At 49.6% G+C, this 27989-nt stretch overlaps 1 protein-coding gene across 1 annotated transcript; it reads left to right on the top strand.

The window, feature by feature from the left end:
• Positions 1-27986, top strand: LOC139828537 (collagen alpha-1(XIII) chain-like). Its single transcript, XM_071811636.1, has 4 exons — positions 1-451; positions 641-955; positions 8157-8226; positions 27497-27986. The coding sequence occupies exons 2-4, from the start codon at positions 653-655 to the stop codon at positions 27529-27531; spliced, it is 408 nt and encodes a 135-aa protein (XP_071667737.1). The 5' UTR covers positions 1-451; positions 641-652; the 3' UTR covers positions 27532-27986.
• Positions 27987-27989: the final 3 nt, after the last annotated feature.

Genomic DNA, 27989 nt, shown 5'->3' with positions numbered 1-27989 from the left:
CAGAGAGGTGGTTTGGGGACCGAGCAGGACAGGGGCGTCCCACTGCCCGATCCCACCCCAGTGCTTTGCATAAATAAATAAATCATGCAGCAAGGGAGAGGTGGAGAGAGCGAGCAAGCAGAGGAGGTTACTTTGGGAAGCCGCAGAGCTCGCTCATCCCAGCCCCGTTCGTTTGGAGTGTGTCATGTTACAGGGGAGCCACGATCAGCCAGAGCATAGCGTCGCCGGAGCAGCTGAGAATTACCGCTCTCTAATGGGGACTTTCATGTGTGAACTCCTGGCCGGTCTGCGGAGGAACTGAAACTGGCAGCTTAGAACAAAACAAAAACCCACCAGAGAACCAAAAGACTGAAATACAGGAGGAAAAAAACCCCAAAACCCTGATCAGTATTTTTTTCCCTCTCCCACTCTTTGCTGCAGTTGGATCCTTTTTTCTGCACTGCTTTTTTGTGTGTGTGGTTTGTTTTTATTTTTTAAAGATCCCCCCCTTCCCCATCCACTTTTGTCATTATTGTTGTTAATTGTCATTTGCTGGCACTGGGATCCCCTTGGACGCTCTTTTTCTATGCCCTCTGGATTGTGCTTCTTGGAGTAGGAGCGAGGCTTTATTTATTCTATTTATTTATTTATTGTTTCTCAGGACAGGGAGGGAATGTTGGAGGAGAAGAGCTGGGAAGGTGTTGGCGAAGCAGCTTTTGACAGGGGGTGCGTGGCTCCCCCCAGGACCGGCGAAGGGGAGAGATGCTGCCGCCTCCCTCTCCTGCTGGGCTCGGGGCTGCCTGGCATCTCCCTGCTCTCTCTGGTGCTGAGCCTCCTGCTGTACTTTCGGACCTCCGATCTGCAGTCCCGTGTGTCCCACTTAGAAGTGGACAGACCCGCACAGCTCCCTGCCTGGCTCTCAGCAGACCAAATGGAGACAGCTATTTTGGGAAGAGTTGACCAACTGCTTGATGAGGTCGGTGTCCTTTCATTTTGCATGTATATTTTGTGGTGTTCTATGTTTTAGGCATGTGCATGCTTGCATAGTCACATTGTCTGTTTTGTTTTGTGTTTTTTTTTTTTTTCTCCTTTACAAATGTATTTCTGCTCAAGTGATGCTGCTAGGTTGAATTTTCTGTGCCTTCAGGTCCCTCTCACCTCTCAAACCCACCCGGCGTTTGCTTCCCTCTGCCCCAACCCACACTGCAATTTGCAAAGGGGAAAACTCTTCCCTGTTCTTGGCAGGGAGGGAAGAGCGGCTGGTGGTGTTGCCTGCCGAAAGAGTTGGAGCTAGAGGTTAAACCTGGGAATTCAGTGACGGTTTGAGCCCCGGGAGAAGGAGAGGTGGGGCACATCACAGCCGTTGTGGCTATGGGAGGAGGTAGCTGCAAACACACCTATGTCACGAGGGACTGGCTTCTCTACTGTGCCAGCCATGGCCCCTTCCATGGCTCCTAGCTCGGGAAAATGAGACACATGGGCACTGCCAGGATAGTTTCTGGTACTGGCAGAGCATCAGTGCAGAGCATATGGCTGTGCTATGGAAATCCACTCAAACTGGACTGGAGCTAGCGGGCTCTTCCTCTGAGGAGGGGGAGAGCTGCTGCTGAAGAAGCCTGAGCTTCAGCAGGTTGATGAAAAGGGCCCCAAAGTGCAAATTTTTGTTCCTGGTACCTTTTACTTTGTTGTGCTGGTGCTGCTGGGGGCTGTCTGGGCTCCTCTGTCCTGGGTAGGGCAAGTATCCTGCAGGATTCCTCACTTTATAGGGGCTTTGAAGTGGTTTTGACATCTATCAGGGAGCAGATGGTGCCTCACAACTCTGAAACTCTCCAGGCAGGTCCACACTGACCTGTTCTCATGGCTCTAGGGGAGGCTCAGCAGTGAGATTCAGGGCAGGGGCCATTTCCACTCACTTTTCCTTTCCTCTGTTTACTCCAGCCTTGGCTCAAGATAGGCTAGAGACATCCCCGGGGCTAGCCCAGAAACTGTTCGTGTCTGGAAAAAAACCTCGTGCACTACTATTGCCAAACGAGGCAAGGAGCAGGGTGATCAGAGGGGTGACTATTGGGACCTGCCTTGGAGCAGTGCCGCCTGTCACCCAGGGGGACCTGGGGACCCCCCCACACCTCCTAGGAGCAGTGAAGGTTTGTGGTGAGGAGACAAACCTACAGCTGACAGGCTCAGCTACTGTTTATGTGTCTCGTGGGAACAGTCCTTGGACTGATTTGGGTTTGTAGTCAGAAGCTGTGAACCTCGACTTAGGAAACACCATAGGAGCTCTGAGGGATGTAGTTTTGAGTGGTCGCATTGGATGAGGAATAACGGGGAGATAGGGTCCATGCATCAACACCCGACAGAGAAAAGCTTTTTGGGGAGGTAGAATTGTTGGAAATGGCTGGACCTGTGTCGGGTGTTTGCACCCTTGTGCAGGGCCTTCTTCCCCACCATCGGGCACGGGATAATGTGCAGCGTTCCTCTTGTTGCTGCTGGCACGAGTCTCCTGGGAAGTCGCAGTTTATCTCTACCAAGTGATTTGAGAAGTGCTACAGGATGCCTGCCGGGAGCCGTGCCCGGGGCCGGATGGCCCCCTGTGTCCTGCTGGCTCTGCTGACCACGGCACCTTTCCGCCTTTTTATAGCCCGGCTTAGCAAGGAAACGGGGCTCTCATGATGCCCACATGCCTGGCAGCTCCCCTGTTTTATAAGAAGCCCCTCGTGAGCCCCTAGGACTGGCCCCAACACTCCTGCAGGTACTGCGGGGAGCAGCTGTGGGGCAGGAACCACCTGAGGGGCCAGCGCTTGCCCCTGGCCCCTAAAACAGCTCTTTCAGACCTCCAGACCTCACCCAGAGACACTGGTGTGGGCCAACGGCTGGAGGTGCAGGGCCGGAGGCTGCCGACAGACAGATGGTGGGGTGGCAGATGGGACTTTTGCTTAGGAAAGAAAAACAAGTCCCCCCGGTCCTCCTTTGCATCAGGTCTGAAGCGGGGCTAAGTTGTGCGGGTCTCCTGCAGTGGCTGGCTAGGGAGAAGAAGGATGGAGGAAAACAGGAAAGATCAAGGGGAATGGGGAAAGGATGGGAGAAGAAAAATGAGGAAAGCAAGAGACAGTGCTGAGCAGGACTGGGAGGAGAGGGGAGGTGATCGGGCTTGTTGTGATGGACGTGAAAGTGGGTTGTTCATCCCCCCCTGCTCAGACCCTCACTGCCTCTCACTTCCACATCCTCACAAAGTTTCCTGGTGTTTTGACTTTAATGCTTTTCACAGCTGCCAGCTCAGTGTTATCCATCACAAAACAGCAGAGCTTTAAAGAAACTCTCACTTTGGAACGAGCTGGGCAGGGAGGCGGGAAGTGAGGGAAGCACAAGAACACATTTCTACCTCTGGTGGCTGTGAAGGATCAGTTGGAGGGACATGAAGAAGTCTGTGAGGGCTGATAGAGGAGCTTTAAGGTTATGTTCAAAATCCATACTTCTGTGTGCTCCAAGCTGGAGTGTGTGGTGCCCTCCACACTGTGCCACGTTTGTGCCCAGATGTGCCCCAGAAGTCCCCAGGGGGCTGCAAGCAGCTGTGGGGACACCGGACAGGTTGCACTGAAAAATGCCAGAGTCCTGTTAGGTGTCCTTCTTCCAGACAAACAAAAATAAAGCAAACTGGGAGGGAAGGGAGATGGGTTGGTTTGTTTAAAATATCAATTTAAAGCCAGCTGGTGGGGATATTTTCCCGGTCGTGGAGTCCAGTTTTGGATCAGTCATTGCTGGCTGTGGCAGAGTTTCCAACTCGGTCCAGGATGAGCAAGGAGAGGGTGGCAGATCCATTCCCAGAAGCAGCCCAGCCAGTGCTGCTTCACTTGCTGCTGTGTGAACCTCTGCCCGGTGTCAGCAATACCAGAGGGGAATTGTCTACCAGACACAGATTGACTAAGTCTTCCTGCAAAATCATCTGTGCAGAACAGACCAGAAGCAGGTACTTCAGGGAGAACTTCAGCTCTGTGTTGGGAATTCCTCTGCATTTGTGGGGCATCAGAAATTAATGCAAAGAGCACAAATAAGCTCACTACGGGCATTTGTAGAAATGGCGTTTACAGATAAGCTCACTACTGGTATTTGCAGAAATGGCAAAGCTTTCCAAAGAAGAAAACAAGGTCCTTTCTCATGCTGGGTAACGTTTGGTAGTATTTTGCTTGCAAAAAGCTTGGCAGGGTGGAGAGGAGGATGGACTCATTGCTGCCGCTAGGAAAAAAGCAGAAAACAGAATGTGTGCTTGTAGAGATAGAAATGTATGTGTGTGTGTAACCCAACAGCAGTTACCCCCTAAAGCCTGGGGGAAAATCCCCTGCCCCTCTGCTCGGCGATGAGTGGCTTAGCCTCCCAGGGGGGTGTGTTGAAGGTATTTTTTGTGTCTTTAGTGATGCTGAAGGGGCTCAGGGGCTGTGCTGTGGATGGGGAGGGAGCGTTGATCCTCACTGCTTTCCTTATGGGCTCATTTCCCTGGAACTTTCCTCACTTATCTGAGTAAAGGAGGGACTCCTGAAAACTCCATTTTCCTCCCAACTTAAAGCTTTTTTGTCTTGTCTTCTTTCCCTTTGGAGTCTCGAAGTGCACTGCCGAATTCTGAATTCAGCTTCCCAGGGCAGCAGCATTGCTCTGAGCATCCCCTGCCTCCCATCTCCAGCTTAGTGCTTTTCACCCCGAAATCATGAAATCTGTTGTTTTTCTTCTAATTCCGCTGATAGCCAAGTCCTGTTTCCTTCCAGCTGCCTGCGATCCTTGAACCTTGATGGTGTTATTTCCAAGCTTTTTGCTCCATCTGGGAGGGCTTGCTTTTGCTCTGTGCCACATGGTCTTGCGATTCTGAGAGCTAGGCCTTTAAGAAAAAACAGCGAAATCGGAGATAAAGCAATGAGAGCTAACAAAACCACCAGCCCTTGAAATCCCTCCTGATGGTTGTAATAGATTATCTATTTGAAATGTGTTTCTTTTAGCTGTTGGAGATAGTGGTGGGAAACGATTTCACCTCCCCAAGTGACTGCAAACAACTGTGTCTGCTAAAGAGCTATTAATTTGCCCTCTTTGAAGAAGTGCCCTCTCTCTCACCTAATCTCAAGTGCCTGTCCAAAATAGGCACTTGCAAGGTTTAGGAGGCCACTGCCATGGTCTAATGTCAAAGGAGGTCTCACTTTCCGTGCCCTGTCCACCCAAGCCAGCCCTGCCCTGTCATGCGAGTAGCAAGTTACCAAAACCCACGGGAAAAGCTGGCTTGCTTGTTGCCAGCCTGTGTTTGATCCCAAGCCTTCTTGCAGACAGAGGGCTTTCCCCTTTCTTTTGCTCTCAGCAATGTGTGATGGCTCCCTAAATACACAGAGATGCACAGTCCTCACACGTGAGCCCATCAGCCATGGCCCCAGTGCTGGCAAAAGCTTCATTCAGCCATATTCATATGTACAGAGGGAAGATGCAGGTAACAGGTGAGAGCAAGCAGGCTATGCTGACAAGCTGATCCTCTCTATAAGAAACGTTTTCAGTGTTTCTGCCAGGGCAAGAAGTAGCCAGATGCTGCTCTGTTGCTTAATTCTCTAGATGTCACTCAGGTGAGAAAGCAAACCCAAGATCCTAGAAAGGAGATCAAGCCCACTAGATTCCCAGAGATGGCATTATTTTAGTTTTCAGAAGTCCACCTTGCCCGAAAATGAATGGTCTTCTGTTGCTTGGGAATGGAAGTTTTTTCTTGGAAAGGCCACTCATAAATGAAAGCTCCCCCCTTTTTTTTTCTCTTTGTGTTGGAGCAGGCGGTATTTTGCACAGTAGTAATGAGAGAAGCAGAAAAGGCCAGGAATTCATTTTATTTCACTGTCTGAACCCAGAGTTGAACTGAGGTCTCCAGAAGCCAAGGCTTTTTTCTGTTGCAGCCAATGTTTAGTTAATAGACTATACAGGAAACTGAACTCCAGGCACTCTGAAATTCCCGTTAGGCTTTGCCTCCCACTGATGGGGAGCAATCCCACGGCACCACTGCCTTCTGCACTCCCAGAGATGTGCAGAGCTCCTGGGCTCCGGGGCGGCACTGTGATGGCCAGGGATGGGGAAAATGCTCAGTGACAGTAGGTGCCTGATGGATGCATGGTGTTGGTGCTCAGGGCCGTGTTCCCACCCTTGAGAAGGCTATTTTCCAGGTGTTTCCACCACCTCGACCCTGGAGATAAAGTCATGGGGAAATGCTATTGCTCCTGTTCCTCTCCCGGTCACGCTCAAGTCCCACTGGCTCATCACTTCCTCTGATAAGTCCAGTTATGCTGCTTTTCTCCTTGCACGCTGGCAGAGCAACCCAGCCAAAGCTGCTAACAGCAAGCCCTAACTTTGCCTTTCCCTGCCCGGCCAAGGGGGAGCAGCGGAGGGCATCTGCTGCGTGTTTTCTTGCAGATTTCTGTCCCACAAAGGGTCCTGCTGCAGCACGTCAGACGCTCACTGGTTAGGAAATGCCTTTCTGCTCCTGCCTGCTTGAACCATCACCCCTTCCCTGTGCTAAGCCCGGTTCCCAAACATGGCAACCCCCCACCCAAATGTGGCAGTCTCGTGTTCAAACGTTTTGGTTGGCACACGTGTGGATGGAAATGGGAACGTGTGCGTCTACATACCAGCGCGAGTATCCAAATAAAGGCTCTGCTGTCCTATTTGTGCCCATGTTTGACCATTAGAAGTGCTCGAAGCCATCTGGGGGTGGCAGCTGGGTGGGAACATGCCCAAAGATTCACATATCTGTGCTTTTAAACTGAGAGGGTAAACACAGATAAAATACTGCATGGGAACTGGCAATTCTCCTCGTGTGAAACCCTCTCCTCACCCTGATATCCAATCAGCTCGCTATCAAAACATTTTGGTCTACCATACAAACAAAAGAGCCCTGAAAATATTCAATTTCCAGTCAGTCACAACAGCCCTCACTGATTTTTGCCTTGCAATGAGGAAGGCAGTCCTTTCGCAGTGCAAAATGGAAATGGTCCAGCCAGCCCTGCCTTCCCTCATCCCAGGAAGAAACATGTTGCTTTGGGTTTTTTTTTTCTCTCTAAATGAAATTTTCCCCCAAATGATGCCTTCTTGCAAGAAGGTGCTCACTTACTTGTGAAGATCGCACCACTTCTGTGTGATCCTGGGCAAAGCTTGTTGAGCCAAACGTAAGGCTCTTTATTCTGAAATGCTGGTGCCAGTGGTGAAGTGAGTCAGACAACAAAAAGATGCAGCCGGGATGGGCAGTTGAGTTTGCAGGTTAGAAGGGAAGAGGGAGGGACTCATTAGCACAAGCATCCTGGCGGCTCAGTCTTCTCAAATCATCTCAAATCATTAACCAAGTGCGGTTCACAGGCATTAATGAATAACTTATTTGGGTTGATTTGCATTTTCTTCACTAAATCACAGTTATTTTAGAAACGTTTACGAGGGGTGGTGGGGATGCTGTCCCTAAAGTGCATTTTGCTCAGGACATGGGTCAATTTCAATGACATTTCCAGTGAGGGAAGATGCGGTGGCCTCTGGTGGACTGAATTGCCCCTTCAAGAGATGGGGCCAGAGAGCAGGAGACCAACACACTGACCCCACTGGAAACCCAGACTCATTGGAAATGAACATTTTGATGCGATTCCACCTTGTGGAAGCTTTTGGAAGGTTTTGCCTTGCTCTGCGTTTGGAGAAAAGTGAAGCCTCTCAGCCTCTAAAGGTTTCAGGAAATGCTGTTTTCAGGCCACCTTCAGCTGCAGCTTTTCAGTGGGACCCCTCTGTCCATTTAGTGTCTCTGTGAGCATGGGAAACCTGCCGCGGGGGGCAAGGGTACCTGCGTCAGATCTCCGCTTTTCATCTGCCGAGTGGCTCTTCTGAGAAACGCAGATTTCTCGTGAGGACGCAGTCACCCCTTTATTCGCTGCTGGTGGCTCTTGATTTTGTAATGCCTGTCAGGAGGACCACATTTGGAGGCCATTACGAAACTTCCTCAGCCTGCTTCCAATCAAACCCCACATTTCTAGTTAAACGCTATGAATTTTAATGCCTTGCTTCATTCCCAAACTGTTCTGCTCTGTCTCTCCCATCTCTACTTGGGTAGCATCCCCCAGTCCTGCTTTTCCAAGAATTTGAGGCTTTGGTTTCAACAATACTAATGAATCCTTTTGCCCTTTTTCATCCCTTGGCAGAAATTAAAGTTCCACTTGCCGAGACATCGAGAAGTTCGAGACACACACCAGCGATGCAACTGCCCGGCAGGTAGGAATTTGGGGTGGCCGGTGCTTTGGAAAGGCCTTTTGTGTCTACATCTTGTTGAAAGCTCTTTTCATGCAACGAATGCATTAAGATATACGAGTGCGAAGTTATGCATACTTGTGTAACAGTGTGCTTGAGGTATAGGAAATCAATATGGAGATGTGTGCAATGAACTGGGTGCATATGTAAATATTAACTTTGCGTATCACAGAAACAGCAGGAAAAGTGGTGAAGGTTCAGGCAGACATCTAGGTAGTCAATACAGAGAGATACATCCAGATGGGCAAATGTTTCCATTAACTTCAGACATCAGTTCTGGAGTTGGGCAGAACGGCTTTTGGGAGGTGCATCTTGCTTGGCTGACTCGAGAAGGTTTGAGACATATGGGCCAGACCCAACACCAAAGCTGGACAGTCAAATTTTAGTGAGCCAAAATGCCTCTGGGGTGAGAAGATTTGAATTCCTTGGTGTTATACAACTATCCAAGGCATCTTGCAGGATAATAGCCTTCTGTTAGAAGCGGCCATATATCAGGGGGTTGACTGAGGTGGTCACTCAAGGTCCTGCTCGTATAACGTACAGAAATATTATGGGATTGCTTAATTGCATTATGGTTTTAATCATTCTAGTATCAAAAGGCTCTTTGAGACACATCTTCTGAAGTGGTTTCAATACAATAAGTGACAAATTGCTACGGAAAAAACATTTGTGAATGGCATTTCATTCCATTACTGTGAATCATGCAGCCTTCCTCATTGTCTTTTGATGCATTTGACTGTGTAGAGAAAAATCAGAGGAGTGCCAGCTACCACTTATATCCAAAGTTGATGAAGTTTTGGGAGAGTTTGAATGTGTGTATCCAAACCGAGTAGCTGAAGCTCATCTGTAAAAGAAGGAGGTGAGGAAAGTTGTGTCTGGATGAGATCTGAAAGCAGCATTTCCATTTTTGGTGGTTTCTCCTTGGTTCTCTTGGTGCCCAGTGCGAGATCTTGGACAGTGTCTGGTGATGCCTGTATCCAAGTGTATTTAAGTATGGTCAACAGTGGGATAATGGTAGATGAAATGATGAAGGGGGGTGTTTTTTCAGGTAATGTCTTGCAATTGGTGTATTTAGGCCTGTGCACAAACCTAAGAGATATGGTCTCCTGTCAGACTAAAACGGATTTGTAAGGTAGCAGCTTGTAAAAGCAAGAGGTAAAGCTATATAGATTTGTGACGGAAAAGAACTAAAATCCAGGATCCAGACTTGTAGAACATTGGAAAATGTATGATTTGACTAGTCCAGATCAGGACTGCTGCACTTTCTTATTTAGTCCCAGAAAGAAGCAACAAGAACTATTTTGGTTTCAATTTAGAAGACAATACAAATAAAATGTCCTCTAAGTGTCTCTTCTCCAACCATCAGATCAAAACTGAGTTCAGCTGTTTTTAAATTTCAACCTTTTCCCTTCAATGGGAACACAAATCATAGCACTACTCCATTTTCAAGTTCCTTCCTAGGCTTGACGTATAAATGCCATACAACCACAGGAATGAATATCCTCCTGGTGCTTTTGAGCCAGTTTGGAGGAGGAAACCTGGAACTTGAATGCAGAGCAGAGAAAACAGAGATTCACTGATTTTTGAGGTCTGAATGTGGCCCCCTACACCATGTGTGTGATAGATGAATTGCCCAAGTATTTCAGTATCGAGACTGTAATAGCTGGGTATTGATACCTCAGCCCTTGTGCAGCCGTGACAGCAGCTGGTGCTGGATTCCTCACAGTGCTTAGGTGCTCTCTTGTTCTGTTAAGCTCATAGTATTTTCGAAGGGTAGCTTTGATTCGGGAGAAAAATAAATACCTGAAATGTTCAGGTTTCCTTTCTACTTGTCAAACTTGCTAGTATCCATCAAATATCCCTTGACACAGAAACAATTTGTAAACATTTCCTCCACCCTGCCAGCTAACCCAGCGAGGCCAATGAAGCTATGGTCCAAAGCTGAAATCGTGGCAGGTGAATTCTTGATTTTCTGTGGGCAGTGCAGAAATGAAGGTGCCTTCAGCCAGCCGTTGTCCCATCTTAGGCCCTTTGCTGCGGGGTGTTTCCTTTTGGTCTCCCGACTGATGCAATGCAGGCCACCTGGAAACACTGTCATGCTGTTTCCACATGGTCTCTTTTCCTTAGACCTTGAGAATCTTTTTCCTCAATGCATTTTTTTCCCTTGTGTTTAAAATGCCCCAAGGACCAGACAACGTGACCCTTGCGGGACACCAAGGTATTCAGAAGCACTGAGAAGCGTCAAGATGTTGCAAGGCTTGACGCATGCTCGGTGCTTCTTGCTGGTCTGCTCCACTGCCTATAAACACGTGTGTTCCTCACCAAAAATAAATGTTTATCAGAAGCGACATTTGAGTTCATCCCCAACTGTGAACCAGGTTCCTGCATGGCAAAGAAGGGGAAAAGGAAGACAAGTTCATTTGCTGACCTGTTCAGTGTGGATGTGGAGGTCCCAGGCAGGGTTAGCTGTTGCCATAGAAGAGTTTCAGGACACAGGGGGTTGTGAATGTAAATGGTTTGGAAAAGCTGGCAATAGTAGAGCAAGAAGACACTGAAGTGTGTGACTGTGCTGCAGCTATCTCAGCATGCATGATAAGGACCGTAGGAATAACATGGTCAGGAAAACAGTGCAGCTGTATTTATAGAGTTGATAAGGAGGAAATAAAAGTTTCCTTCAGCTGAGAAGCTGCTACTTCAGATCACTTGGGCTGGGTGTGACTACCTGCGAGAGAGATGGTGCTCCTTGGCATTGTGCTTTTTGAGCTCAGAGGTCTTTCTCAGTGGGGAGGACACAACCCACAAGGTTAGCACAGTCTTCTTGGACAATTAACGCCTCAGTTTCCTTCATCTGACAGATAACCCGTGCGATCCCTTCTGTCCCCACTATCTGCAAGGCTGATCTTTGGACAGGTTGGGAAAGGCCCTCAAAGCCTCAACGGCAGCAATGACTGTACCAGCTGCTCTCCACTCCTAGACCTGCACCTCACCTGGGCTGACCACGAGCAGGGAGTTCAGCACAGGTTTCGATCCAAGGTTTTCACGTGCTAGGATGAGACCTGTCGACTTTGCTGGGGCTGAGCACATGCTGGTGGGACCATGGGTCTGATCTCTAGGACCGAGCTTCCCCTCATGGCTTTTGCTCGGATGAGGAAAATGTTTCTTTTCCATGTGGGATCTGGATGTGGCTGAGAGCTTGGAAGAGCTACCTGAGGCTGGAGGAGCCTCTTGTGGCCAGCTGACCTCCCTCGATTTCTGCCACATAATAACGAAGTGCTGTGAGGGAAAAACATTGCGTTTCAGGTTGGCAGGGTGAAACTCTAAGCTTTCCTGGTTTAATACTGATCTAGTTGCCAATCCAGATCCTGTCTGCCTGGACAGTCTCAATCAGCCAGGGGTCACCACCAAAACCCCCTCTCACAGCTCTCCTGGCAGAGGTAGGCGCTTGTGTGGTTTATATGCTGTGACTCTCTTTATGAGACCTTTCCCATCTTCCTCTCTTCAGCTCCTATTTTCACAGTCCCCATATGGCTGTTTTCGACTCTGCTGGCTCTCTGCTCCAGCCTTCAATATCCCTCTAAAAAAACACAAGGTTGGCTCCTCTCCCTCTGCCCCCACAGTGCTTGTTTTGGTCCGGTTTCTCCTTGAGCAGGTCGGGAGCCCACGGTGCTGGAGGCGGTTCGCTGTGCGAGCGGGGAAGCAGCTCGGAGGGATGCCCAATGGCTTTTCCATCCCTCCCTGCAGCAGCGCTCGGGTAGAGGAGGGAGCTGGGCTGCGGGAGGAGGCAGCTCTGGCCCCCTGGGCTCCCGAGACTGGTGCTCAGAGGGAAGTTGCACAATTCTGCTGTTAGAGGGGCTTGGGGTGGGTGTGGGGCAGCTGCCAGGGTTTTGGCATTAGCCAGGGACTGGGGTCTTCTCAGGAATGTCTCTGAGGTTTTGCAAGGGAATGTCCACTGGGCATTTCTTCTCATACAAACCCTCACCGGCGGTCCCCTATCTGCCACAGCCTGGGCCACAGGGAAAGCTGTTTGGCCACTCTTTTCAGCTCCAATTGATGGTACAGGAATACCAGCAGGAGCTGCCGCAACCCAGAAATGTCGCTGCTGTTTCCCTTATTGCAGGGTGGCTTGTGGGAGCAAAGATGCAGCGTTGGCCCCAGTTGCACCCCAGGACTGTGGGCTCCATGGTGTGCACACTTGGCCCAGGTATCCAAGTGGATGCATCTGTTTCTCCCCTGGGATCTCATCTCCTCCCCAAATGTCTCTGTGAAAGTGAATCAGAAAGAGGGTTGGTGCCCGAGTCCTGCCTGCTCCCCCCACACTGCACCCTGGCTGGGGTGCTCCACCTCTTGCCAGGTGGTTTTCATGGCTTTCATGTTTTCTTGCTGTCGCTTTAAAAATGGTCCTTGTTCCACTTGCTGTGGCTGCTCAGACAGATCTGAGAGCTCCTATGAGATTAAAAGTCTTGAACACACTGGTGAGCCTGGAGAGGGGCAAGTGATAGGACAAGAAGAAATGGCTTCAAGTTGCACCAGGGGAGGTTTAAATTGGATATTTGGAGAAAATTCTTCCTGGAAAGGGTTCTGAGGCATTGGACCAGGCTGCCCAGGGCAGTGGTGGAGTCACCATCCTTGGAGGGGTTTGAAAGGTGTTTAGACGAGGTTCTTAGGGACATGGTTTAGTGCTAGAGTTGGTTAGGTTATGGTTGGACTTGATGATCCTGAGGGTCTCTTCCAATGGAAATTATTCTATGATTCTAAGGTGTTTGGGGTCCCTGGCGTTGGGTGAAGGTGTGGAAGGGTCACTCTGGCTGTTTAAACACTGGCAGCCACAAGCTGTGTCGGTGGCCCTGTCCAGAGCCAGGCAGAATGCAATGTAGGAGTCCGCAATTAAACCCTCGTCCCCATTGCCTTCCTGTCAGGAGGTGCATTGAACTGGTTGAAATGCTATGGTTTTGTGTTTGGCTCCTTTTCAAGATGATAAGTCAGCATGGTTTTCCGTGCTGACTATGCAAAAGGTGATTTCTGCTTTCAAAGTGTTTAAATGCAGCTTCTTGACAACTTCTAACCAAAAAATCAGTAAAAGAAGGACATTTGTCTCAAGCAGCTGCTCCTGGCAGAAAGTGTTTTACTCTCTGAATTGCCTTTTCCCCTTGATTTTGGTGGCAAAGCCCTCGTGGCCGGGCTGCTCTGCAGGAAGCAGTGCCCGGGCCGCTGTGGCTGGTATCTGGCAGCACCAGAGCCAGAACAGCACCTCCTGTGTCAGAAAATGCAACGTGTTGGCATGGCATCCCCATGGCATGGCACGTCTGGAAGCAAAATTGCAGCATAATCATTGCTTAAATACTTTTTCTTCCCCCCCCTTCTTTATAAGAAATCTCTCTGGGAATTCTATTATTCCCTGAATTTTAAATATGTTCCCCCCATCCACATTTTTCTGAGCCCTCCAAAGTGCACACACACTTCAGGCTCGAAGGTTGCTCATGCACCCTGTCCTGCTGGCTGTGTTTTGGGTTGGGTTTGTTTGGTTTAGACATACTGTTGTTTCATTTGTTTTGAAGATGCAAACCACACAATGAATTCCACAGATTCTGTGAGCAGCTCAGAATAGATGGGGATGAACAATTCAGGAAAAAAACAACAAACCAGCAGTTTGTTTGGTCGCTTAACTCTCTTTCTCTGAACACGTAGGCAGCTGTGCTCCCATACAACTGCCTGGTGTGGCTCAAGGAGTCATCCCCGCCTTGGCTTTTGTCACCTGGAGGTGGCCACATCTGTGGCTTAGGGATGGTAGGAGGGAGTAAGGATGCTTCTTATCCCTTGAAGCATCAGCTCATCTGGCTTAGTCTGCATTTGGGATTTACACTGACTTTATTAAGGAGTATTTAATTGATTTTAATGGACCTGCTGTTGTTGCCACAGTGCAGACCAGGAGGGCTGAGAGCACTGTCTGGGTTGCAAAGGTCTTGAGGAGCTTCCTCATCCTTATGGTGCTACCACGCTGGTAGAGTTAGGAAGGCAAAATCTCTCCCTTTTCCTCTTGATCTTGATAGGGTCAGAAACAGTCAACGCATTGAAGAGGGAAGGCACTGGGGCATGATGATGGGCACAAGTGCTGTGCAAGAGCCTGGTCTGTTTGTTTACACCCGGCTACTTGTTTGTATAATTCCTTCTTGCCACATTCAGGCCTGTCTCCTGGATGCCCCAGGGCTCCTTTCTTTGTCCTTTTATGTGCTTTCTTATATTAATCTTTTTTCTTTTTAAACTGGCTGGAAGGTGGGAGGGAGTTCACTCAAACACACAGAATTACTGCGGCTCTTTTCCTCTGGAAGATGAGCTCTCCCCAAAGGTGCAAACTGTGAATGTTTGTGTCCAGGTTTGCATGAATCCTGGTGGCACAAGCAGTAACTTTAATCATGCCTGTATATTATGTATCCAGAATGTTATATCCCAGCCCTGAATAAGCCTTGACTGTTTGTTACAGCCGTCCTCCATCCGAAAACAGGTATAAACTAACTTCTTCCCCAGACAAGGGCATGGTGCAGAGAAACACGTCGAGGATTAAATGCACGAGGAAGATTTGGAGGGAGGAGAGTGTGTACAGCACTGCACAGGAGCAGACACCCGCTGCGGCGGGCTCCAGCCCGAAGCACTGATTAATACAGGAGAGAAGTGTTGTGGCCGCGTCGATTTATATCAGGCAACAGTCCCACCGTGACCTTTGCCATCCATGCCAGGCCATATCCGAATAACTGGTCCAGTGGCGAATGGCAACCCACCCACAGACCGGGGCCTGACAGGTTGCCTGTGGGGCGCCCAGGACGTGTGTCGAAGGCTGCGGCAGGGAGCTGCTGCATATTTGACGGGTTTGTGTACACATGTTTGGTAGAAGTGTTTACACCATTGCGTGCCTGTGTTTACAATGTATATGGTACATATGGGCATAAATCAGTGCCTTGACAAAGCAAGGCAAAAACATCCCAGCTGGCTGGGGAAACCCGAAAAGCACATTGTGCTGCTACTGTACGGCGAAGGCTTTGATTCAGCGTGAGCGCGCTACCGGGGCGGAGGATTTTTCCCAGGCCTGGGCTGCGTGCACATGGCCGGGCTGGTTTGCGTCAGTCGCTGACGCACATCCGGCCCCACGACGTGGGTCTCGCGTGTGCTGCCCGTCCCGGCAGCTCTGCGGCGGCCGGAGGAATGAGGACAAGGCGCACCGGCCGCCTGGCTCGACAGCAGGGCATGGTGCCCGGCGGCGTCCAAGACCCTTGCGCAAAGCGTGGACGCCCGCCAGCCGGCAAAGAGCACAGAAAATACCCGTGATGGGCCAAGGGAGATGTTGCAGGCGCCAAGTGGCTCGCTCCAAAGCTGTTTGCAAGGGGACTTTGCTCTGATGCTAATGTCAGCTGCTGCTGCATGCTCGAGGGCAGTGGGGAGGTAAAAAGCACTGCTGGCCTGGGCAGTGACAGGGATGGCTCTGTTCATGTCCCTGCAGTGTGGCAGACAGTGGGGTTTTGCAGGGGGGCTCCAGAGGCCCAGGAGAAGCTCTCCTCTCTGGGGCGTCGAGTTTCGGTGTGATGATACCTGATTCCTTCTTGGCTCTTCCGGGCATCTGCCTGCGCCTTCGCCCCGGCCGGTGGGGACCAAGGACCAGGCTGATCCACCAGTGCCCAAAGGGTGTCCTGGGGTGTGGATCAACAGGAAGAGTGGAGGGGCGTCTTTCCTTCCCCCAGATCGCCTTTCAGCCCCCGTGCCAGGCTGAGGCCACAGGTAGGGCTGACGGGACAGGGAGAGAGGCAACATTTAAAAGGGAGAGGTTGCATCATGCGGGGCTGAGCAGGCTTGGGGACGCAGAAACCTCATCTGTTAAACACATACCTCCTGCCTGCCCACCCCCCTCAGCCAGGGAACATTCAATCCCCTCTTTGATGGACGTCCAAGAAAATACTTTTTCCACATCCTAAACTTGTTAGCACCAGTTAATCATCTTAACCTTCTTCCCCTCCGAACACACACTCCAATGAGTTTCCCATCACTGACAGCAGTTAAAGACACAGCGACGCTTTTCGCGCCGGCCTTTGCAGGCAAGGGTACAGACATTAATTATTAAACATCCCGGCTGTGTCCCCAGGTGGGAGAGCAGCAACTCGCATCTCGTGCTGGAGCTGTTTTGAAGTGACTGTCCAGTGAGTCGCTCTGATGCTGATGCACTTGACGGAGCTCTCCCCTTTCAGGACCTGGACCAGGTCTCTGCCCCTCTGTGCACTGCCTCTTTGACATTCAGAAGCACTGTAAAACATAAGTCTTGGAAAATATTTGCCTGATTAATGTTGTGAAATACCAGTGGCATTGCAGTCGGAGGGTTGGAGAGATGTGCTCACGTGCAGCTAGTGAGGGGAGGGGGCTGTGGCGTGACACCTATTAAACATCTTGATTTCATCTGTCTGTTTCTCCCCTTGTTGCCCATTGCATGTCTTCACTGCGTTTCACCCAAGCAGTGTTGTGCTTCAGACAGGGGAAAGGCGGCTTCTTGATGCATCCATCCCCTCTCCAGTGCCTGTGGCAACAGATGGGTTTGGGAGGCAGCCCGCTTACACGTTGGTCTGGTTCTCCAGACCGATTCACCCCCTCACTCCTCAGAGCAGGGACAGGGTGATTCCTGCTCTGCTCACCCATCTCGTTCCAGCCTGGCTGCTGAGCCTCGGTGTCTGTTTCTTCCTCATGTGATGTCTTGGGCGAGCAGCATCGCAGCTGGACTGTGCAAGCAGGAGGTAATTAAATCAGCGTATTCCTCAGGGAGGCAGCTGATTAACAGCACATTTTCCCCACGCTGGGGGGCTGAGACACACATGGGCGGTATCAATCTATCGCTTGCCTCACTCCTCTCCCCTAGGATGCCTGTTTTTTTCTTTTTGCTTTGCTTTTTTTTCCTTTCTTTCAAAGAGAAGATCGTATCAGACCAACTGGAATCTGAACTGACAGAGCTTTGTGTGAGGAACTTGTTTATTATGATTTGGTATTGCTCCGGGCAGCATGTGTGCTACGCTGGGGACCACCCAGCCATCCCGTCCACAACGGGCTCTAAGTGCCATGTGGCTCAACCAGCAGCAGGTAGAGGACCACAGGGCTGTGTGCTGTGCTTTGCCTTTGGGAAAAGGTCTCCCTGAGGTTGAACCTGGTACCAGGACACGGCGCTGGGTGGACGCAGCCCAATCCCAGTGTCTGCTCTTTGCTTGTCCTCCTATATCATCTGCTGCTGCTGTCCAAGGGAGGAGATGTGGCTGGAGGCAACAGCAGCTGCTGGGAGTTGTGCGTTGGCCTCATCCCTAATGGAGCTGAAGCACACAATGGGCTGGGACTTCTTTTTTTCTGCTTTTTTTTTTTTTTAATTTAGCTTTTAAATATTAGCTCCTTATTAGAGGGATTTTGGCAGCAAAGAGGGAGTAGTTATGTCTCCCAAAATGGCAACCATTGCCTGCAGATTAACTCCTCCTTAAAACCAACTACATACAAGTGCAACACAGGTGAAAGAAGGGTTGACAGTCCAAAATCACCCCACAGAGCTATGGGTCTGCAGCACAGCCCACAGGGGAGTTGCGTCTCAGCCCTCGGCTCACCAGGGAGCGAGGTACCCGGCCCTGACCCGTCTGAAACCTGGGGAGAAGCCGGGATATTGCAAGACTGTTTGGCATTCGCTGTGCAATGTGATTTAACGTGGGCTTAAGAACAGAAGGAAATGAGAAGGCGAGAGAAATAGGGTTTTTTGAAAGATGTAGCCTTATGTTTCTTAGTTTACCTGCGATTCACGCATGTGGTGATCTCTTGCTTATGGATGACCTGTGTGCTTATAGCAAATGTCTGTTGTGGGATTTTGTTTTGTGTTTTTTGTTTGGTTGGTTTTTGTGTGGTTTTTGTTTGTTTGTTTGTTTGTTTTTGTGGGGAAACAGGAGGAGGGAGATAGGAGTTATGGAGCAAGGTTCTGAATTATTTCTCTCCCTGAATTTCTAAGCCATCCCAGACAGATCCCTATGCATTAACCTGGCTCTTAATGCACAGGGGTCCTGGAGTTTCTTGGAACAGCGGTGGGAAGTGGTTCTCGGGTCCTTTAGGGGAGGAAGCTGCAAACATGTGGCTCTTGGACTGAGGGCTGGTGCGGGACACGCACTGTCCCCGGTCCCACGTGGTTTGGCGTGCACTCAGACATCACCTCCTCCTCCTCCACATGGGTGTTTCCATGTGCATTTCCCATGCAGCAAACTGTTGCAGACCTCGGACCTCATTCTTTCTCTTTGCTCTTTGTTTGGTTTTCTCCTCAGACACGGAGGGCTTGGCTGTTTCGGTGGGACAGGGGACATTTCAGCAGCGGCTGAGCAGCCCCAGCATTCTTCTGCCAGGCATGCGTCCTTGCAGCACGTGTTCACCAGCCACCCCGTGTACTTTGGAGAAGTTTCTCTCTAAATATAATGCCCTTTTCCTATCCTGCCCTCAAGGCCTTTCCTTTTGGCCATGAGGAGGAGCTTCACAGAAACTATTTTCTAAACTTGGTTGTTTTTTTTCCTAAGTTATTTTTTTTCTCTGCTCTGGGGACAGGGCAAAATAACTCTTTTTCCATCTTCATTGCACTCTCTTTTCTTCTCAAGATTATAAAGGGATCTTCCACTACCTTAAAAAGTAACGACCTGTGTGCCTAAATATGAAAAATCTTTCAATCTCAAACAAGACAGAGCTCCTGACAGAGTTTAGCAGACTTATTAATTGAGCCAAATTTGCCACAGTGAGGAGATGGGAGGATAGAGGTGCTTTCCAGACCATGCTCAGCAGGGAAGTGGCAGTTGGCTGGGGTTATTTTCTGCCTTTCCAGTCCGATGGCTCTCTCTATCGTGTGTGCTGTGCAAAGCATCTGGTTCGGGCACTGGAGGAGTTGGGGAAGGGATCTGCACGCTCAGTTCATTCTAGGTAAGGAAAGCCACGAATCCTTTCATCCCCATTAGCCAAGGCGTGTTGTGTCCATGTGTGCGTGCTGCCCCAGCCTGGCTTCTACAGGCAGAGCTTGGGGGTAGCCAAGCTAAGCAAACGTCTTGCAGTTTGAGATGTGCTAGGAAAGCATCAGCTAGATTTGGAGGAATGGATGAATACCCTCCTCTTCCTGTGCAATAAAACATGCTGAGCAAACCCGCTTGGGCTCAGAAACCCCATCGTGTTTTGCCTTGTGAAAGCCCTGCATCATCCCCGTGCTCCTCCACATGCTGTTTGGAAGCAAGGCAGCACATCAGGAAAGAGCCTGAAGGGACAATTTATGGTGCCTCTAATTAATCAGTTTGTTCCATCCTTAAAGAAGAGGATAACGAGCGACAGGGATGCATTGCTGGCCTCTGGAGGAAGAGCTCTGTGGCTAGGCTCATGTCCAACTGCTGATAGGGTAATTAGTGGTAACTGGGAGCTATCAATCATCTGGGGTGGAAAAAATGTCTCTGTTTAAGGAAAGACCCTCCCAAACATTTTTCATAACGCAAAAGGGTGTGAGACAGGGTCTGGAAGGCAGTACTGGCAGTTCGTGAGGCATTTGAGGAAGGAGTCTATTAAAAGATAAATTGGAGACAATGGTCTTTTGTTCCTCCCCGGGTAGGTGACAGAATCTGCTGTTTTGTAAAAGTTGCTAAGACTTTTGGAAGGAGGAAGGAAGGAGAAAAGACTTAGCAGATGGAAAAGGGGGAAGAATAACAAGGGTTAGGGGGGAAAAATATAACAGTGCACTAGACAGTAAAATCAGCTGCTAATTGCAAAAATAATATGGGAGGAAAGTGAATCTATGCAATTTGACAAGTGAGTAAAATGTATCATTTGCATTATAAATGCACGATCAGATAATTTATTTAAATAATTATTAGCTACAGTAATTCCCAACATTCTATTTTTCACAGACAACCGCGTTACAAAAAGGATTGTAATTTTCAGCAGGAAGTAAAAGTGCCGTGGATTTGGGATATTTATCCACCAGTGTTTTGCTTTGGCCAGTTTTTCCCTGTGGTTCCCAATTCCGCAGCTCTCTGAGGACCAGGACTGGTGCAGGGCCTGACCCGGTGCTGAAGCAGCAGTCAGCTGCTCGGTGGAGGACGATCAGACTTCTCCTGGATAACAAGCTACAGTTTTCAAATGGGTCTGGATCCCCAGAGCTTTCAGAAACCACCTCTGTATTCCTGACATGGAACAGGTTGTGTTAGAGGATGGAGGATGGAAGCTGCAGAGATACTATCAAACATCTACTCTGTCAGGAGTGGGGTTTTGTTGGAGGGGTAGCTCGTTGCATTGGCATGTGTGTCTTCAGGCTAAGAGTTCCAAGGTGTTTGAGGTGGACTTCAAAAACACAGAAGGAGCTGGAGAATTAGTGGGGTAGTGCCCCTGGGCAGCAAGAGCTGGGGAAGAAGTTGAGGAGACTTGTCAGTGACATTTCAGAAGACAAGGGCAAGGCAGAGGAGGTGACAGGGAAGAACTCAGTTTCCCCCAGTGGATGAGGTAAACACGCACTACATCTTCTGCCATTGACTCACACAGCGATCCAGAGAGCAGGTTGCAACTTGAGAACTACACTTCGAGAGGCAAACGGGCAGCTGAGCAGGAGTGACAGGAGAGAACAGAGGTCCAGAAAACACGATCTTTGCGGAAAGACTGGAAGAATTGGGTTTTGTTTAGTCTGAAGACAAGAGGAGACTGTGGGGAACAGGACTGCAGACTTCAAACACATAAAAGGTAACCGCAAAAAGGAGAGAAATAAGAAAAGCTGTTCTTTGAGTTAGCTGTGCATCAGAGGTCATCGACTGACTTAAACAACAACAATGGAAACTTTGGGTAGTCTCTAAGAAAGATAATAAATACGGCCTTATGAGTCAGGGCATGGGTACTGCCTGGACTGGATCGCCAGGGAAGAGTGCGGTGTCTCCATCCCCAGAGGACAGCAACAGGTTAGAGAAATATTTGCCCAAATGGGGCTAGGTAGAGCCCTTTTTTCCCTTTGGTTGTTTTGAAGATGTTCCCTCCTCAATCTCGTGTCCCTCTCATTCTCCAGGAATCCTTTAATCTCTGTTTGGTTTGCTCAGGGGAGGCAGAAGGGAAAGAGAAAGGGGAGACAGCCAAGAGCAGCATTCTCCAGCTGGTGGTTTGCCGGAGCCCGGGGCACGCTGGCTCTTGGCAGAAGGTGATGGGGTGGATTGAGCCTGCCACCATCTGATTTCAATCTACCATCCAGGGGTCCACGTGGCTACTGGAAATCCCCGAGGGCCCTTCCAGATCTGAAGCGCAAAACCCCACCGGGCGAGCTGACCCTGGGGGCCTTTCCCAGCCCTGTTTTCTTGGCTTTCTGTGGTGCTAAGTGCTTCAGCATGGCCGGGACAAATGGGATTGTTTGCTTTTTGGAAAAAGCTTGCTGACCCGTGGATGCCTGCCTGAAACGAGCATTGTTCTGCCCCGAGTTGGCCATCCCAGCGTCTCTCCCCCAGCAGTGCCGGAGGTGCCATGTTCATCCCGGGTACAGCCAGCACCATGTGGATCATCTGCTCCTGGCCCTTTCCTGCCCTTTTTTTTCATGAGGGGCTCTCCCAAATGTTTGTCGGAATATTTCTGTTTGTCTATTGTTGAACCCGCATCTTTGAGTGCTTCAATCTGCCTAATGGGCTTGCTGCGGTTATGCCAGTGGCACAGATTTTCCACATTGGATTCTTCCGGCTCTGGAGACTGAGTGGTTCCTGTTGTTCTTATAGACAACAAGCGGATGAAACAAGCGGATGCTGGAAGATGCGGTTAGAGTCTGTGGCTTAACTCTGCTATCAGCCCCTCTCTTTTCTTTTTAAGAATGCTGCTTAATCTTGTAAATTTTTCTGTGAGACTCCACCTTGTTGTTCGCTTTGGGAATGACTTCCCATGGACTTCTCCTCTTGCTGCTGTGCTGGAGGCCTTCTCCTCAGCAAGGGCCGGTGCTGGTGCTGTGCTGGGATGCTCAGGGTGCCTGGGCAGTGACTTTTATCCTCAACAGCTGCTGATATTATCTGCCGAGTCTTGATGATGTCATGGGTTTGATATCAGAGGCAAGCCTGAGTGACTGGCATAACCCGGTGCCTCGGTTTAGCGGCAGTGGCATTTTTTGGCAGTGAAACCCTGATAGCCTCTTTGCTGTCCAACATTTCTGCAATCCTTTTGAAGAACCTCTTGGCTCCCTGCGTGATTGTAGCTGAGAGGGGATGTTTTGGGGACAGAGGGGCCTTGCCTTTGCAAGGGGCTCCTGCTCTCTGGAGTGAGTTACGCACTCAGATTGTTGTCTGTTGCTGACAACACCTGAAGCAAAATCTCTGGAGGGTGTGCTTTGGGTAATCACTGTTGTTTGAAGATGTTCTTCTTATTTTTGTGTTTCTGTTGTCTTTAATTTCCCCTACAACTAATAACATTGAATTATGTCAAGGTGTGTGGCGTTTTTGCCTTTCAGTTTGCAGCTCTGAGTTAATGATACCTCCACCTCCCCTCATACCATTTGTCCCCTGATGGCGGTAAGGAAGAGGTCTCCAAAAGACTAGGGGTACCCTGCATCTGTTGCATGGAAAGTGCAGCATGGTCAGTCTTTAAGAGACGCCAAACCAGACTCCATGCACCTAAACTGGGGTCTGCCTGCTCCAAAATGTGGTCACGCTGTGCTGAACACCAGCGGGGCCGTGAACGAGGGGCTCCCTGCCACCCCGGCTAAGGTTGTGCTTGGGCTGCTGACATTTTAATCAGCATTTCATAACTAATTCCCTAGCCACAGCTATCTTGCTATCAATTAACATAGTCCTGAATGTCAGGAAGTAACTGTATCTCTTTAACTCGCTAAGGCTGCCTTCTGGATCTGTGAAATGGCTGGATTTCCTCACAGGGATGAATTACATGTTTGCATCTCCCCTTCTGCCTGCGTGTGTAGTGAGGATGACCCAAAGAAGCAACAGTAACATCTTTATATTCCCTCTCCATCCTTCTTGTCTTGTGTATGCTATAGACTAGAAAAAAAAGTAAAATCCTTTGTATGTATGCCTTTGGAGCAGCTGGAAGACACCCACATTGCGGACACCGGACCGCCCAATCCAACAAGTTAGAGAAGAAAAAAGCAGCAGCATTTGAGAGCCTTTAAAGATGGAACACTTTTCCAGACATCAGGAAATGCCCTTAAATGGATGGGATGGTTTCCATGGTCCTATCAGCCCAGAGAGCATCGCTGTCTGTGAAGCTGGGGGATATCTCTGCCATCAGCAGAAGGTCTCACACCACACTGACCCTCTGATACTGTCCAGCTTTTAAGGTCTGAGACTTTGGGATGTGGGACTTTCTAGATTACGATAAATACGACCCACTTAAAAAACTAAGCATCCTTTCTTCTGAGCCTGAAGAGGCTACAGCGTGGAGGGTGGATTTTTCTCTCTTTGTGTGGGCGAGGAAAAAATGGTCATTGCGGTTGTGTTTTGGATGGTTACTGGGTGAACGAGCCATGAGGAAGGATATGTGAGCAGAGGGCTCTGCTGTTCATCACAGGTGTGTCCCCTCTCTGTGTGCAATAAGGTGGACTCATCCTGTCTGCAGACTAGGGCTGCTTATTTGGGCTGCAGGAAAGGCAGAGCTTCTTTAAAGAAAAGTTCCTATCTGTATAAAAGCCAGAGCAGCTGAGAAGGGACAGCACAGATGGTGCTAATTTCCAGAGGCCCTGTGTTTAGAGGGACCCCGGGTACCCTCACAAGAATTCTTTGTTTTCATAATGTTCGTTTTCAAAGGTGCTCTGGAGTTCTCCTCTTTGCAGGAGGCCACTGCTTCCTCCCACTCGTCCACTCCTGACACGTTTGCTCCGTCTCCTCCTCTGTCCCCCACTGCTCGACAAGCGCCGCAGCTGGATAAACAGCGATCGCAGTCACTTATAGCCTTCCAGCGCTTTTCAGCAAGGCGCCGGCACGCAGAGAAGCTTCCTGAGCTGCCCGTCGTGGGTGGATGATCGTGCTGTAGCCTGTGCGCCAGCACCAGCATCGCTCTGGTCCTGGTGAGATCAGGTTCAAAACACGCAGGATCTGGAGGTGCTAATTACAAATGTGGGCTCCCTGTTCTGCGCAAGGCTGAGGAATTTGGCGATCTGGGAGCTCTGGCTCTGTCTGTTGGCTGGGCTTCGCTATGAAACAGACTTAGAAACATCCATGGCAGTAGCTTTGATCCCTGCTCTGTTGATTCATTGTCCCTTCTCTGCTGACTGTCTATGGAAAGGGGATCTAGCCCATCTAAGCAACATCAAGAAGAGAAACCCTCACAGGTGTGATTTGTGTTGTGGCTGTTGAGGTGTTTGACTCTTGGATGTTTTTGGTGCTCGTTGGAGTCCACCAGCATCGAGACCTGGCCCATCTGGAGGCAATCAGGCCTCTTTCTACACCGGTGCCCCAATCTGTCTGGGACTGCAGGAGATGGGAGCAATGGGGGACAATACGCAGTGGTGTTGAGGTGACTGTGTTGCAGTTCACAGTGCTTTCATGAAGGGTCCTGTGCAGCCTGGTTGACTTGCAGGTTTGCTCCCTTGGCTTACAGGGTTGCCAGCATCCAGGACCAGCCCCGGGCAGCTCTGCCAGACCCCTGGCCAGGGACAAGCCCTGTGCACAGCGTGGCCAGTGCTGCCCAGGAGTGGCTGGTTCAGGCCGGCCACCCATGGTTGCAGCGGTTGAGCGCAGTGGTGCAAGGATGCCCTCCCTCCTCTGCCTGCTCCTTCCTCTAACGTGCGTTAAATTGCTTCTTGTTATATTAAAGACCAAGCCTCTTTAGAAGCTCTGCTTGGCCTTCTCATTAATCACCATGACAGAACATTACAAATCCACTTTGCTGAGGCATTATTTCACTTCTTTCCTTCTCCAGCCCATGCAAGCCTGTGCTGCTTTTAGCAGTGACCACATCCAAGGGCTTCGCTTTCTCCTGGGTCACACGAGCAGCCCTGGCACTTGAAGCCCAGTCCCTGGATGGTCTCCACTGCCTGACTTATTGCAGCCACGGCTGTGTCCCTGCAGCTCGCTGATGTGTGTTTACACAAGACTGTGCAGTCCTTCCTTCTCATAACCATTAATTTTATAGAGGGCATATAACAAAGATGGGCCTCCAACATGTCTCCTGCCTTTGATCTGTGTGGGGTGTGTGGCCCGATGGCCCCAGAGCTGCCTGCGTTGCTGATTTACTCTGCTCTGCGGACGTAGCTTCTGGAGCAAACAAAAGCTTATGTATTTTTCTCAGCAGCATTGCAATACCATTACAGGCTGTGCTGCTGTCTGGTTGCGCTTGGTCTGGAAAGGCAGGGATGGCTCAAGGTTTGCTTGCAGTTCAATTTTCCTTTCAACGTTAGCTGAACAGTTTGGTTCATGCAATCAGCGAGTGCCCCGAACCCACGCAGACGGGTAGGTGGGTTATTAAGGGTCTATAGCATTGCTAATGGAAATAAAGTCTGTGTATTGGCAAGCTATAAGCACTGACCTTGTGACAGGGCGCTCACTCTGAAACAAGATATCTCCAAAACAGTTCTCTCACAGAACTTTATTGTCATCCAAGCCAGGCTCTGAAAACTGTTTTTTTTTCTCCTAGTCTGGCAAAAATTAGGATTCCTGCATCTGAGTTTGACCTTGCCCTCCAAAATGAACTCTGATAGAGACCCCTTTGTTGTTTGACCTTGGCATACCATGTGGGATAGAGACCTCAGCATCAAGAGTGATGACAGGCGGTCGCCAGACCAAGCAAATCCAGGTCTCCCCTGAGCTCCTGTCCTACGTCTGGGCAGAGCTGTTTGGAGTTGTTGAGTATTCTGACTGTGCATATTGACTGTAGCACTGTCGATCACCACGAAGGTGCTAAACCTTCTTATTTTGTTATTTTTACCCAAAAGGTACTCTTTAGAAGTAACATTTTTTGATCAACTATGACAAAAGCTGAGCAAAAGTTGAAGAGTAGCATTTGACAGTGCAATTTTTGATCAGCAAAGCTTGACAGCCAAACCATTTGCTGTAGTCCCTGGTATGAAGAAGTCACGCTAGGTGTGAAATTTCCAAGGCACAAAATGTTTGTTCATCAAAAATGTCCTATTTCTTTTGGGTACTTTCAGGCAGGGGCATTTTCTGCGTGACGACATATTCTGCAGGTGCTCATCGGGACACCCTCCTCCCGTGAAAAGAGGAGGCTGCTGCCTGTGATCTGTCAGCTCGCCTGTTACACTGCTTACTCTCACTTCTTGGCAACACACCTCTTTTATGTAAAGGAAAAAAAAATCAGTGTCTCTAAAGTATGGAAAATGTAGAAAGCCCTGACAGTTGTATGGTGTGTCTTGCTTCTCCCACAGAGAGGAAACCGCAAAATAGTGAGTCAAGGGGTTTCTTTCCATATGTACAGTATCTGTCAGGCTTTTGAGGAATTTTCTGGGAGCTGATGAAAGAGATGTGCTGTTTGAGCCCTGATATATGCTGTATGTCGTTGTGTACAAGGGAGATGCAGTACTGTACACCGGCAGCTTCCGAAAGGCTTTCCAAAATGAAAGAACCCCAAAGGATTTGAGGCAATTTCTTCCAAAGAGGAAGATTGGTTCCTATGGGAACAGAGGCAGAAGCAAAGGGGAAAATTTGTTTGTACTAAAGAGAAAAGGTACCTGGTGTGTTTAATAGATGTAGTTTCCTCGTTAGCCTTTTCACACCTTTACAAGATCATTGCTGCTGGTGGAAAACGTGTGGGCATTTTGGCAGCAAAGGGTTTCTCGCCTCCCCATATTCAACTTTGTCAGCCCCAAGGAGCGGGTGAGATGTGGCAGGGAGTCATACAAGTGATGAGTCTGCTGTGCTCAGTGCGTCACGGTCAGGGACACTCGAGGAGCAGGTGAGATGTGGCAGGGAGTCATACAAGTGACGAGTCTGCTGTGCTCGGTGTATCACGGTCAGGGAGGCATCCTCTGTGTGCCAAAGGACCAAAAATGAGTGTTGAGAGCCTGACTTACGGGGCCTTCCCAACCCAGGGCTTTCTGAAGCTGCCATACGCTTTTGGTGACTGTAAGCAGTGCTGCTAATTGTAGGGATACATTAATTAATCAGCAGGGAGATGGTGAAAGTGCATCAGCAAACGGGAGCAGCATCACGATCAACCCCAAAAGAGGGTACAATGTGTTTGTGTAGCCTTCCTGTTAGGGATTATTGCATTAAAAAATTAATTATTGCTTGTTTTTCTTCTCTTTCAGGTCCACCTGTAAGTACCAAACCTCTATGGTTTTAGAAGCTGTTGACACAGACTTTGCAGGGCATGACCTAGCGGAGTCTCCTGTCGGTGCTGTCTGGTGCGGTAGCCGCCTTTGCAGTGCTGGTACTCTGGGATCTTCCGAATAGCAAGTACTTTGGGTGCTCAGGACCATGTTGGGGTGGGATTGTTCCCGGGTGAATCGCGGCTTCTGAGGGTGAGACGGAGGGAGTGCAGGAATGAGGACACGAGGGTGCAGATATTGGTGTGTTACCAGTTGGCCCCACGTGCCCCGGGGGAATCGGCTGTGTGTGCTCCACGTGCGTTGGGTGCCGCACACCGAACGGGACGTGCCTGTGAAGAAGGAAAACCAGATCGCGAACACATGGCGGGAGCTGAGCTACAGGGACTTGCTCCTTGCTACTCACCCCGGCTTCCTGAACTGTCAGGCCTTCAAGTATAGCTGCACAACTATCAATTTCAGAGGAAAAATTGTG

The sequence above is a fragment of the Patagioenas fasciata genome, chromosome 8 (genome assembly GCF_037038585.1).
Source record: "Patagioenas fasciata isolate bPatFas1 chromosome 8, bPatFas1.hap1, whole genome shotgun sequence".
Taxonomy (NCBI): domain Eukaryota; kingdom Metazoa; phylum Chordata; class Aves; order Columbiformes; family Columbidae; genus Patagioenas; species Patagioenas fasciata.
The sequence above is the reverse complement of the archived record's forward strand: the minus strand, read 5'-3'. Positions and strand labels throughout refer to the sequence as shown.

Coding starts and splice junctions, on each gene's coding strand:
- LOC139828537 (XM_071811636.1), top strand. CDS start 653: ATGTTGGAGGAGAAGAGCTGGGAAGGTGTTGGCGAAGCAGCTTTTGAC. Junction 956..8,156: donor TTGACCAACTGCTTGATGAG/GTCGGTGTCCTT, acceptor ATCCCTTGGCAG/AAATTAAAGTTCCACTTGCC. Junction 8,227..27,496: donor GCGATGCAACTGCCCGGCAG/GTAGGAATTTGG, acceptor CTTCTCTTTCAG/GTCCACCTGTAAGTACCAAA.